A 13,813-nucleotide genomic window follows, 5' to 3' on the forward strand; every position below is an offset into this window, starting at 1 on the left:
AGTAGTCTTAGGGTTTAGAATTTAGAGAACAAGTGTATCACAAGTCACTCTAGTTACTACTATACATGTTCTTTATCTAATCTCATTTTATTCTATTTTGTTATTATACTTCCACATATAGTTCTCTCTGCAGACTGCAGGCATGGACTTGTATAAACTTTATTTAAAGTTATTGAATAATATAGGGAGATTTTTCAAGGGGAGATGAACTAGCTTTGATATGTTTGTAGAATTAAATCTAGCTCATTAGACCTGTTTATTCTATATATGGTATGATTTAAGATTTTGGTTGCATAAAAATTATCAGAGTATTTTTTATATTAATCCCAACTATCATCTTTTGGTCATCGTTGGTCCCAACTAACGAATTGTCTGCTGATGGTCCCATCTTTTAACTTATTTGTTCCCAACGGCCCGCGACTAACAGAATCCTAACGTCGTTAGTTGTAGGTTGCCGGAAAACTTTTTTCCGGAAAATTCACATTTTTTCGGGAAAACTCAATTTTTTCGTCCCAAGCATCTTTGTAACCTTCAATCGGAACTCTAGAACCATCGTCGGAAACGGTTGGCGGTGCTGAAGTGGTGGTGGTCGTTGGTTGGTGGTGAGTCAATTGGCGGTGGTGGTGGCGTTTAGGTTGAGTTTTCCGGCAAAAAAAATGTGACTTTCCCACCCAAAAACGTTTTTTCCGGCGCTATGCAAGTAACGACATTAGGATTCTGTTAGTCGCAGACCGTGGTGGGAGAACAAATACGTTAAAAGATGGGGCCGCCAGCAGCCAATTCGTTATTGGGACCGACAACGACCGAAAGATGATAATTTCGATTAATAAAAACCAATATACCAACTATTTATAAGGTTTTAATGGCTTAGAGATGGTATAAATAAGGGAAAGTTTCCAAAATAGCCCTTTCTAAAGAGATAGCCCAAAATAAACCTTTTCCCTGAGAATTTTTTAGAATTTGAACTCTAAAGACGTATTGAGAAAAGATAATAATTATGAGGGAGCAGACCAAATCTTTAAAGAAAGTTAGGAAGCAGACCAATTTGAGAAAATATTGAAGGTAAAGTTCAAATTATTTTGAAATGTTGGAGTAAAAGTTCAAATTTTTCCTAAACTTTTTTTCTCAAAATACAGTCTCCCAAGACTGTTTTTTTATGTTTCCTATCTTTTCCGTCTATATTTTCAAATTCTAGAAAAAAGAGATTGTTTACAATTATACCCTCCCATCATACTCCTCACTCCGGCAACTACTTCCGACGAAAAACCTGCCGGAGCTCCGAAACGATTGCGACCATGACGATATCGATACCGATACTCTGTCCACATAATCGCGCAGCGAGTTCAACCGTTCGCTTCCTCTGTCGCCGCCTATCTCCGTCGTTAAATTCGATACTTGAATCTTTGGCGTACCGGAATCCTTATCGGAAACTTCTCTCCGATGACTCCGGTGAGCCGATTCCACCGGAACTGGAACTTCGTATCCGTCGTCAAGCACGTACTCGTACGAACCGATAGAGTACGATCTTCGGCCGAAATCCGACAGCTTCCGCCACTGGCTTAAACTTCCGATCTTGATTCTAAAACTATTACTTCTAACTCCGGCGCCAGGGGTATAATTGTAAACAATCTCTTTTTCCTAGAATTGAAAATATGGACGGGAAAGGTAGGAAACATAAAAAGACAGTCTTGGGAGACTGTATTTTGAGAAAAAAAAAGTTCAGGAAAAATTTGAACTTTTACTCCAACATTTTAAAATAATTTGGACTTTACCTTCAATATTTCCTCAAATTTGTTCTGCTACCTAACTTTCTTTAAAGATTTGGCATGCTCCCTCATAATAATTATCTTTTCTTAATGCGTCTTTAGAGTTCAAATTCTAAAAAATTCTCAGGAAAAAATAGCTATTTTGGGTTTTCTCTATATAGAAAGGGCTATTTTGAGAATTTTCTGTATAAATAATGTTTGAACCTTTGTTAGCTTCTAATAGTTTTGAAGTACTACAAAACACAAAAGTACAAATAATATTATTATTATATTTCAAATTTGAGCCCTTTGTGTATAAGATGCCCATTATTTGGTCAAAGGTTGAATCATTGTTTGGGAATGGAAAATTTGAAGAGTGTGGAAATTTGTGAAAATGTGATTGTTGAAAATTGAAAAAGAAAATTATTTTGAGTTAGTAGATGATCATTTTGACTAATAGAGTTTAAATTAATCTAAAATGTATGCCAGGATGTACTAGAATTGGTCAACATACATGTCGAAACTCGAAACGGGGACATGTCAACCAATTCGGCATTTAAAGTTGATTATTACATACATATTATTAGGTGAACTCGCGTAACGGTTATTTTGAGAAATTGAAATGTGCGTTAAAACAAAAGAATTGGTGCAGTTATAATGTGGGCAATGTTGTCATTTGTGTTGGATGCTAACTTCTGACTAATTGATAGTTGGGATTATTATACCAAATAGGTACTACCAACTAAAAAGCTATTATAACAAATATATATATATATATATATATATATATATATGAACAAAGAAAAACTTGGACATGTGGCATTGGTATTTTGCAATTTGCATTTGTAAACATGGTACCACGATCATGGTGTAGTGGTTTAACTAAAAAATGAATAACGTCCCGTCACGTCACTACCACGTAAGCATACATACTTTCACTAACTTTCCCTTGAAAGCACGTAATGATTTAACAAAAAAAACAATTTGTTACTCTTCTTTTTTTTTTTTTGTTTAAAATGTGAATGTTGTCATTAGTTGGAAAAATATCTGGCCCCACACGATGAGCCCTTTAGCCCGCCAAGCCAGTGGCGCCCAAGGAGGCTCTCTTAACATTTGGCACTCCTTTTTTTCTCTGTGAAATGGTTTGGCGAACGTCATGAGTCTGATGTGAAGAGGACATTAGCCCGCCTTATAGTATCAGAATACATTTAATGTCATTTGAATGGTGTTGGATTTGTCTCTCCAATGAACAAACATGAATCAAACATATTTTTAATTTTGTATAGAAATCATCATTATCATACTCGATATATTTCATAAATAATAAAGCTATAGTAGGGTCTAAGAAGGGTAAGATGTAGGCAGCCTTACCTCTACCCCATAGAAATAGAGAGGCTGCTTCCGGTGATAACTAAAATAACCTATTAAGAAAAATGTAAAAATATTGTAGTATCATGTTTAATAGCAAATTACAAACTAAATTATTGTAGACATATGTTGACTAAATTTAATAATTATAAACTAACAATAATAGTATTGCAGTAACTAAAATTCAACACTAACATTGAGTTGAATAATAAGACTTAAGAAGAAAGATAAGAGGATAACAATAACCAAGTAATTTAATATTGATGTCAACTAGTCAAAATTTTTTTGCACCTGTTTTTAAACAAATCAAAATAGGTGTTTGAAACTGATCATACAAAATTATATATGATACTAAAGAAACAGAATTAAAAAGCCAACTATAAATATACTTAAACTATCGTCGCCTTTTCCGGCCCTTGCCAAGTTGTCCAGACTTAAACGCGTGTTCTTGTTCTTGAAGAAAAGCCTTGGCTCTCCCATACTTCTCAGCCTTTTCTTCTTCTAACCGGGCCTTATCTCGAGCCTTTGCATCAGCCAAAAAGTAGTTATCTTTCCTCAGCTCACGGACCGCTCCTTTAGCTTCACGTTTCACAAGCTTCCTCAGTTTCCTATCCTCGGCACGTTGTCGGTCAGGATCATAGTCTCTATTGCTCACAAAGCTGCCAAACATAATAATCCAAAATAAGCAATTTTCACAACTTGGTTTACAAAAATGTTAATTAAAAAATATATAATAATCACACAAGAGCAAGAGAATTACTTTTCTTCAAACTTTGGATTAAGCAACTTAATTGGAACAGGCTTTTGTTTCCTCATTTGTAGTGGCAAACGTAACATGTGATGTTCATCGGCTTTCTTGTTTATCAGCTCCACCGTAGCTTTTATTTTATCTTTTAATGCACCGGGCGTGTGATCTTGTCCTTCTAGTTCCGTTAATATATTAGAAATTGGCAAAAATATCTCAGGAAATGATTTAAATTCCTCAAAAATGCTGACATATCCTTGTAGCGTATCAATTACCGCCACAAGCATGCTTGCTCTGCGTAAAACCAAAAACTTATTAAATGTTTTTATTAACTAACAAATAATAAACTAATAAGAATACAGAATTTACCTGAAATTTTCAGATGTGAAATAAGGTGACTCATCGGGTGAGTCCATTAACATAAGAAAATCTAAAGGCTTTATTTCATCAACTGTGCCACGTATACGTAGCAGAGGCTTTGGGGATTTTAATTCCATTAGGTGATACAACTGCAAATAACACAAACATCTTTATTAGCTATATATTCAATCATCCAGATTTGTTTAATTAAAAAAGAAAACAAATTGAAACACACCTTCGAGTCAAGAGACGCTCCCGGCTTTTCTTCCAAAGCTGCCAGTAAAAGAGTTTGCAGAAACACTAACGCTTCCGGGCAGCACTTTTTTGATTGCTTGCAGATCTGATATTAAAACCATAAAATGTGATGAACAACAAATTCTTTTGCTTTTAAAAAGCGTAAAAAAATAGATGTGTAAATTACCGAAAGAAGCATAGAGCACAAGAAGGATCCGATTGCCACGTCACGACCAGATATAATCGGGCAACGTGTCAAATACTCACACATTAATAACATTGCCGGGGTCATAACAACGTGACGAAAATCTGAGCATGGAAATATCATGGACCAAAGCCTCAAGAGAAATAATGTCTTCACAGAAGGCCAACAGCTTTTTTCTGCAACAAAATTAAAATATCATCAATAACAATAATATCTTTAATTTGAAAAAAAAAAACTAGAGGTATGAAAAAAACCTGAAATCTTAATATCCTCTGCAAAGAGTGATCGAGTTCTAAGTAGACGTTGGCGAGCACAAATGGCAGCAAAATATGGGATTTCAATACTCATTTCCATCAGTGGCTTGACAAGCAAGTTTAACAATTTAAAATTCAACGGCTTTTTATTTGCTGAAACAGAAAAATACTGCAGCAATAGACCATAGAATACCTGAAAAGGGCAGATTTTTATTCATCAGATATTATTGCAATAATGAACAAAAAGAATATTACAAGTTAAAAGAGAATTTATAATGCCTACTTGAATTTTTTTTCGATTCTCTGCAGCAATTTTAATTGCATTGAATGCACGAATTCGCCTGATTACTTCAACTATTTCATCATCAGAATGGTTATCCAAAAATGTAGATAACTCTTCCATGGTCTTTGGAGCTTCAATTGTATATGGAAGGTCTCCTTGTGAAGGTTGGACCTTTGACTCATTTTTCTTATTATCAATTTTATCCACACGATCCTTCGGTTTTCCCTCCAAATCCACATCAGCATCCTCTCCTGCTTTTTTCTCCGTGCCTGTCTCATCCTCATCATCATCGTCGTCATCCTCGTCATCACTTTGTTCCCAATCTTTTAGAGATTGTGGTGTTTTACTTGCCAAATCATCTCCTTCTTGATCACCATCATCATCATCATCATCATCATCATCATCTTCATCTTCATCACCATCAATTTCATTTTCTTTTCTCAGCATCTGTTGTATCCACTCCAATTTATTTTTTGGCTCCTCAATGTCAAAGGAATCTCCAAGATCATCTCCAGAAATAGAAGTTAGCTTCTTAGAGGTAGATTTTCCAATTTCATCATCACCACCATCATCATCCACATCACTTGTATCATCAGCAGCCTGCATCCTTTTTTGCCTCTCTTCCTAAAACACACAACCACAAAAACATATTATAGTTTTTAGCAGTCACACTGAAAATTTTAATTCTATATGTCACATTAACACGCACCTCTAATTCTTCTAGCCGTTCTTTTTCGTCTTGTGCGAGTTCTTCAGGTGTTTTTGTTCTATTTGATGGGCGAGCACGCATATCCAACACCATTTCATTCAATAGTTTATCATAGGCATCAGCTTTTTCCTGCATTTAATTGATTAAATTCCAGATAACAAACATAATGCAACAAAACAACATCTAAATTAAAATAAGAAGTCCTACCAGATCAGCTTCAACTTTTTTAGGTTGAACACTTTTAACGTTCTGCAAAGATGTAAACTGTTCATCCAATTTTTTTATCAGCTGGTCATTTTCTTCCTTCTCCTTAGCTTTCTCCGCCTATTAGTATATATAAATAAATTAACAATAAGTTAACAACAATCAAAGAAATTTCCCAATAATAATAAAAGAATAGTTATATGAGCATTATTCAGAACCTTGAAAAACTTGCTTTTGGATATAATTTCATCATACACCTCCTTTTTAGTCTTCTGTCTCTGTAACAATAAAAACACCACATTAATTAAAATACAATCGAAAACATACGCCAAGTCAGCATTCAAACAATCCAACTCATCTCGCACTCACTTCTCCGCTGGACTCGGTTGCATGAGCACCAGGAGTGCCATCAGCACTAAGCTGTTTTAAGATGACAGACCTCTCTGCAAAAATATGAGAATTATGTTGTGGTGAATAAAATATTAAAAATAGTCTTAAAAGTAAACGATAAACTTTTCAAAGTTCAGACTACAAACTAATTAATATTCAAGAAAACGATTGAGAACATACTCTCAGCCTCCACAGCTTCATCATCAAAATCATCTCTTTCAGGATACAAACCACCATCTTGATCCTCATACTCGTCTTCTTCCCCATCGGATAGATTATACTTGCTTTTCTTACTAAGTTTAACCTACAATAAATATAACACATTAATCACCTTATACGATACAAATAAAAAAAAAGATAAAATAATTACCCGCATTTCTCGTTGCGACCGGAGAATGGCCTTATCAAACTCACCAAGATCCTCATTCTGCTCACCAATTCGCTTATCAACAAACACCGATGATTTGCCACTCCTCTCGTAATCTTTCAGCAATGTTTTCTTCCTCTGCATTTGTAATTTTAAAAAGGGGGTGAAATTTCATTAAGAGCAAAAAGTGAAGTATAAGTACAGCACAATCCCCTATCCAATTTATACAAAAAAGAGGCCTCTAACAGAACTAAAAGCTAACTATCGTTAGATAACTAACAATGCCAACCAACTCACTAACAGGCTTCTAACAGAACTAAAAGCTTACTATTGTTAAATAACCAAAAATGCTAACCAACTCACTAACCAGTGCTTATACTAGGGATGCAAACGAGCCAAGCTGCTGGCGAGCCACTCGAGCTTGGATTGATAAAAAGCTCGAAGCGAGCGGAACTTTTGAAGCTCGAGCCAAGCCTCAAATAAAGCTCTTTGGAGCCTGAGCTTGAGCATTGTATGGAAGCTCGTTTAGCGCGTTGAGCTTCTATGTATTTATTTCACTCTGCACAGCCGAGCTGAAGCCAAACTTTGGCGCGTTTAAAGCACTACACGAGCTCGAGCCGGGCTTAGGCTCGTTTAAGGACTTTCTCAAAACATATAAAAATAATTACAAACGTATATAATTTAATTAATAAATGATAAATGAGCCAAGCCTGAGCTTGAAAAACAACTCCCAAGCTCGAACCAAAACCAAGCTTGAAAAAACAACTCACGAACCAAGCTCGAGCTATGAAGAAAAACTTGAAGCAAGCATAGTTTAAGCCGAGCCCCAGCTTGAAAAAACAACTCACGAGCTGATCTCAAGCATTAGAAAAAGAGCTTGAAACAAGCCGAGCTTGAGCTTTAAAAAAAGAGCTTGTAAGAAGCTCGTGCTCTCATATGTCAAACCAAGACGAAGACAAGCCCTACTATAATACTAATATAAACAAAAATACATGCTAAAAGCATTTGCAACATCACAAACAAATAAAACCTAACTCAATCAACCGAATTCAACCTAATTCAAATCTCAAATGTTCAATTGAGCATAAACAATGAGCAATAACATTAGCAACATCACCAACAAATAAATCCTGCATTAATTAACCAAACTAGACCTAACTTGATTCTCAAATGTTCAATTGAACATAAACTATGAACAATTATATGCACAATTCATAAACATAAAACCCTAAGGAACTCAATAAACAATAAAACCTAACTTAATTCACCAAATTAGACCTAATTTGATTTCCACATGTTCAGTTGAGTACAAACTATGAACAATTATAAGCATAGTTATATAAAACAAACCCTAGGACACTCAATTGATAATAATAATAATAATACCTTTTCGATAGCGAGAGAGCGTGCGAGGCCAATACGCCGTTCTTCTCCTTTACGCTTCTTCCCGAGTATATCGAACTTACGACGGGACCAGATAGTTTCGAACGGATTAGGTTTAGTCGCCGGAGCTTTGACTTTCATAGCTACGGCGTTAGGGTTTATCTTCTTCTTGTTCTTGTTCTTTTTGTTGTTTGTGGCTCCATTGGTAGGTCTTATTACCTTCACCATTGGACCAGCTGGAGTGAGGGTTGACGGTCAACGGAGGTGTGGAGTGGTTGTTGCCGGCGGTTACAACGGTGGTGAAGAAGAAGAAGAAGATGTTGCAGTGAGGTCTAACGAGGGTATAAGCTTGCTTTTGGTTTATTGTTGGGTGGGCTGGATTTGGATTTGGATTTGGATTTGGATTTGGATTTGGATTTGGATTTGGATTTGGGCTTCACTCCTGGGCCGGGATAAACGAAAACTCACTAAGGTCGGTAAGAGATCACCAATCGGGTATATTCAGGAACCGGTGGTTTCATGTATGATCAACAAAAGTTAACAACTGGGTCGACTCGGAACTGGTTTTGGTAAGGATTGGATATTTGACCGGGTAGAGGTGCAGAGTGTAACTGGTTACCGGTTTCTAACAGTTTCTCTAACCGGCCCATCTATAACCGGTTGGCGGTTACTAAACAGAAAAAACCGCCGGTTAGAAACCAGTTTATATTATTGATTTCAAAACCGATTAACCGATTTTTTTATTATTACTTTATTAAAAACCAATTTTTTTTTCTTGTTATTCACCGGTTAACCGGTTCGGTTATACCCGAAACCAGTTAGACCGGGTAGGGATTTCTTGTCTCAAAACTAGTTGGCAATCAACCTGATTAACCGGTCTAACCGGTTATTTCCCGCAAAATTATTAGTTTCGGGTAAGATATATTTTTCTGAGGAACCGAAACCCGGTTTAAGAACCAGCTCCGGGTCAAGTCTAGAACCGGGTTTTTTCCACCTCTACGAGTGAGGTTTCATGATAATTGTTTGCTTAATTTAAGCAGACAAAAAGCATTTTTAATGAAGCCTCTAAATTCATAGAGAAAAAGATAGAAAACTTAACTAAAGCATTATGAATTCTGTATAACAGAGAAAATTTTATTAAAAAAACAAGTTACACCTTTGTATTTAGAGGCTTAGTAGTTAGGGGGTGTTTGGAATTCCTTATTTAAACTCTTAATAATTTTTGATTAACTTAATAAGTTACAAAAGTGTAACTTATTAACTTTTTCTAAGTTTTTTTCCAAACTAGTGTTGGTAGAAAAAATATTTACCACTTTGGTGTTCTTTAAAAAATATTTACCAAACCAGTGTCGGTGGGAAAAAGTATTTTTCATTTTGGTGTTTTTCATTTATTTTACTCACCATTTAGTTTTAATCTAGTTTTTTCTATTAGTTAATCTATTATTTATTTTTTTTATCATATTTCTTATAATTTTTAATCTAGTGAATCCAACAACTTCTTTTTTATATATTTTTTTGTCAAACAATGTTTTCTTATTTTTTTAGTAACTCATTTTAAATCCTTTTTTTTATTTATTCTCTTATTGATTTTTTTTTTGTCTTCAAATATTTTTTGTCTTTCTATTTAAATATATTCATCTTCATCTTACAAAATTTATTTTGTTGGGTTTAGTTTTGTACCATAGCGAACCTAATCGATATTGATCGAGTTCGGGTTAAATAGCCGCCACAATGTTTGCGTTTTACCAATGCCCGGGTTTTACCGATTTAAATTGTTTTTTATTTTGTTTTAAATATGCGCGTTTTACGAGTTTATATTTTTTATTTAGATTCGATACCTTAACAAGCCTAACTCATAATGACCAAATTCACGTTGAAGAGTCGCCACGACTCCTGGTTGTTATCAACGCCTGGGCTTTAGCGATCTTTTTATATTAAATATGATAGTTCTATGAATTTATTTTTAGGTTTAGTTCCAGCACTATAACGAGCATAGCCGATACTAACCGAATTCTCATCGAATAACCACTGCAACGCATGTGTTTTACCAACTTATGAGTTTTACCGACTTTTGTTGGTGTTTTTTCTTCAACATGAACATTTAAGCGGGTCAAATTTAATTACACGTTTTCTTTTTTAATTACAAGAAAAGATTTAGAACGAGTTAGCAAAAATATATAAATGTTTACTATTAAAAAAATAAAAAAAAAACATTTTGGATTGATTGGACATAAAAATCTATAAGAAACATGATATAAATTTAGATAATAGATTAACCAAATCAAAATGGAAAGTAAAAAATATGTTGATTCGTAAAATGAATATCATTAAACAAAGAGACAAAAAAAATGCATATATTTGAGAAAAAAAAACAAAAGAAAAGATTTAGAACGAGTTAGTAAAATAATAAAAAGATGTTGATTGATAAAAATATAAAAAATAAGTTATTGGATTTATTGGATCAAAAATATCTATGAAATATGAGAAAAAATAAATAATAGATTAACTAATAGAAAAACTAGATTTAAAAGTAAAATGTGAATAAAATAAATGAAAAACACCAAAATGGAAAATAGTTTTTCCTACCAACACTAGTTTGGTAAATATTTTTTAAAAAACACTAAACTAGTAAATATTTTTTCTACCAACACTAGTTTGGGAAAAAAATTCAACTTTTCCCTTTTACATTAAAAGGAATCCTAAACATCTTATTCCTTTTCAAAAAGTTACTAAGTTATAAGTTGGTGAAAATAAGCAATCCCAAACATCCCCTTAATCATATATATTTTGCTATGAATGTATAAAAATATAAGAAACATAAAAAATTAGGTGTTTGTAAAAAGTTTAGAGTTGATGTGAGATGTTTTTAAAAAGTAACAAAAAATATTTATGAAAAATGTGTTTTTTTGTTAAGATTAAAGAGAGCAAACCCAAGAACCATACCCATAATTTACACTTTGATATACAATAACTAATCATTAGTTTAAGGCTATATGTTATGGTAGTCGACTAGTTATGAGATGTGAAATAGCTACATAGGCGTCACGTAGACAGTGACGATTTAACATTTCATATTAAGAAAAACATGTGCTATGACGAAATGAAAGTAGTGTGGGCCGTGGGGTGAGGTGAAGATAATTAATTAAATTATACAATTTAATATTTAAAAGAAAAGAAATCATTGTGCTCTCAAGTCGCTATTCTTTTTGTGTTTCCCTTCTTCGTGCCCCATCGTACCCACACGATGACAGTGTTCCACTTTTTCATGCCAATTTTGCTAGGCGTCACCTATTTCACATCGCCGCCATAACACATGCCTAACAATACAAACAAACATAAACGAAAACATAAAAATCTAAACCAAAATCACTTAATTTAAGTTTATTATTAAAAAACAAAATAAATTATAAAAACATAATAAAAAGACAAACTCATATTTTAGGTTGGTTCTAAAATAATATGATTAATAGCTGTTCTGTCTGTTCTTCATTGTTACAATGAAGATGACACAAAATTTTATAAACCTCAAATCACCTTCTTTCCTTCCACCTTCCATTTGTCAAGTTCTTCACCCCTTCTCCCTCTCTTTCTCTATATATAATAAACATATGTTGTGTATACATAACACACAACTCTCTCATAAACAATGGCTATATCTCCAAGAAAGCTTAGAAACGATGTATACTCATACTCATACCATAACAACTCAAACACCCCTTTAGTGATCACGGTTCTTGCTTCGTTAATCGAAAGAACGTTGGTAAGAAATGAACGAACCAATAGAATAAAGCGTGGTTCGAAAATTAAGGTTTTTGAGTGCAATGAAACACCGGACATGAGCATACAATCGTATCTTGAGCGGATTTTTAAGTACACGAAGGCTGGACCGTCGGTGTACGTGGTGGCGTATGTGTATATCGATAGGTTTTGTCGATCGCATCCGGAGTTTAGGATCACTGGAAGGAATGTTCATAGGCTGCTCATTACTACTGTTATGGTGGCTTCAAAATATGTTGAAGACATGTAAGTTTTCACCTAGTATTAACTCATTTCATTTTACGTCATCAAAAGTCGTCCACAAGATACCCGGATGACAGTTTTGACTGAAAAAGTCAAATTTTGAATATTATTTGTCAGACGGCTGTTTGAACAATACCTGAAGTAATTAATATTCCTTTTAGATGACAGACTTCAAGTTTGATTTTTTTAATTTTATTATTATATTTTTTTTGGTCCAAATGGTCGTTTAATTTTTATCCAGATTATTTGAAATAGTGTAGGATAGATGTCAAACGGTATGTATATAACTTAACCTAAAAACTATTTTTCGACAATATTATACATTGGCTTATATTTTTTTTTGGGCAAATATAATGAAAAATTCAAGATCATATGATTTCTAAACTTAAAAACTCATACCATTTTTTCCAATAATAGAACAATTAGCTAGAAGCTGTTACTTTTATAATCTAAAACTAAAACATTAGATGTGTCCTTTTTTTATCAAAACGGCTTATAACATTACACAATATTATGGTCAGCCAAGAATCTTTAGTTGAAGTTTATTATTAAACTTAAATTAATTAATCTTTAGGGTCTATTTATATATTGATGTCTTGTACGCTAATGCTCTTAGTTTGGTAGCTCCTCAATTATTGTCTTGTACCTTTACCATAAACAAATTAAAAGAAAAAACTTTATTTAAAAAAACAAATCTTTATTTTCTAATTGCAGGAACTACAGAAATTCATATTATGCAAGAGTTGGTGGAATAACAACAAAAGAAATAAACAAGTTAGAGCTTAATTTTCTGTTCTTGATGAATTTTAAAATGCATGTAAATGTGAGTGTTTTTGAGAGCTATTGTTGTCATCTAGAGAGAGAAGTGAGCATAGGAGGTGGTTATCATATTGAGAAGACTTTGAGATGTGCTGAAGAACTTAAGCTTCAACAAATATCACAAGAGAGAAGATCATATAATCAACTAACTTTGTAAATTAATTAGTTGCTTTTATATTGTTCATATATACTTTGTGTAGTATATATATATACACATAACATATACACTTTTATAAATACAATTATGGAAGAAAAGCTTTGGTGTTTTGTTCCTTGTGACAATAGTTATACAACTATGGATGGCAATTCCTGTCACGACCTGAAACATAACTTGAACACGACACGAAAAAAAACTTAATTTTGGGTTGGTTGGCACAACATGTTTTCTTAAACTGTGTCACCCGAACACAACCCATTATTAGTAGGTTTCTGTTTTGAGCCTATTAATCTAATTAATCTTGGTTTTCAACAATTTTATTCTGTTATTTTTAAATGTCTATCCTCTGATCATTTTCATTTGCTTATTCTAATATCAAAATCTTTATATAAACCAAGGTTGTTAATTGGGATTGAGAGATAAATACACAAATTACAATAATGTTTCATATGAGTTAATGTTTCATGTGAGGAAGAAGTTTGGGTTAAGTTGGAATGTTTGAAAGAATTAACTGAAATGGCGAACAAAAAAGTTAAAGACTTAGAACAACGATCGAGATTCATTGGGCTA

At 33.5% G+C, this 13,813-nt stretch overlaps 2 protein-coding genes across 2 annotated transcripts; one reads left to right on the plus strand and one right to left on the minus strand.

Moving 5' to 3' along the window:
- Positions 1 to 3,406: 3,406 nt before the first annotated feature.
- Positions 3,407 to 8,475, minus strand: LOC143590543 (uncharacterized). The gene is made up of 14 exons (XM_077070995.1): positions 8,251 to 8,475; positions 6,868 to 7,002; positions 6,678 to 6,801; positions 6,477 to 6,550; positions 6,326 to 6,385; positions 6,111 to 6,227; positions 5,904 to 6,032; positions 5,195 to 5,818; positions 4,912 to 5,104; positions 4,640 to 4,833; positions 4,454 to 4,558; positions 4,228 to 4,367; positions 3,874 to 4,152; positions 3,407 to 3,772 (listed from the first exon to the last, which is right to left on the minus strand). Exons 1-14 carry the CDS (start codon positions 8,473 to 8,475, stop codon positions 3,508 to 3,510), a joined length of 2,664 nt encoding a protein of 887 aa, XP_076927110.1. The 3' UTR covers positions 3,407 to 3,507.
- A 3,412-nt stretch (positions 8,476 to 11,887) lies between these two features.
- On the plus strand, positions 11,888 to 13,243 carry LOC143590547 (cyclin-U2-1-like). The gene is made up of 2 exons (XM_077070999.1): positions 11,888 to 12,270; positions 12,982 to 13,243. The coding sequence occupies exons 1-2, from the start codon at positions 11,894 to 11,896 to the stop codon at positions 13,241 to 13,243; spliced, it is 639 nt and encodes a 212-aa protein (XP_076927114.1). The 5' UTR covers positions 11,888 to 11,893.
- Positions 13,244 to 13,813: the final 570 nt, after the last annotated feature.

This window comes from Bidens hawaiensis, unplaced genomic scaffold, assembly GCF_021521415.1.
Source record: "Bidens hawaiensis isolate Kalapana, Puna unplaced genomic scaffold, B.hawaiensis_p1.1 tig00038652_1, whole genome shotgun sequence".
Taxonomy (NCBI): domain Eukaryota; kingdom Viridiplantae; phylum Streptophyta; class Magnoliopsida; order Asterales; family Asteraceae; genus Bidens; species Bidens hawaiensis.

Excerpts from the sequence above, each read along its gene's own strand:
- LOC143590543 (XM_077070995.1), bottom strand. The coding sequence starts at position 8,475 with ATGGTGAAGGTAATAAGACCTACCAATGGAGCCACAAACAACAAAAAG. Across the intron at positions 5,105-5,194 it reads AGAATCGAAAAAAAATTCAA|GTATTCTATGGTCTATTGCT; the intron begins GTAGGCATTATA and ends TGCCCTTTTCAG. Across the intron at positions 4,368-4,453 it reads GAGCGTCTCTTGACTCGAAG|TTGTATCACCTAATGGAATT; the intron begins GTGTGTTTCAAT and ends TGTTATTTGCAG.
- LOC143590547 (XM_077070999.1), top strand. The coding sequence starts at position 11,894 with ATGGCTATATCTCCAAGAAAGCTTAGAAACGATGTATACTCATACTCA. Across the intron at positions 12,271-12,981 it reads TCAAAATATGTTGAAGACAT|GAACTACAGAAATTCATATT; the intron begins GTAAGTTTTCAC and ends TTCTAATTGCAG.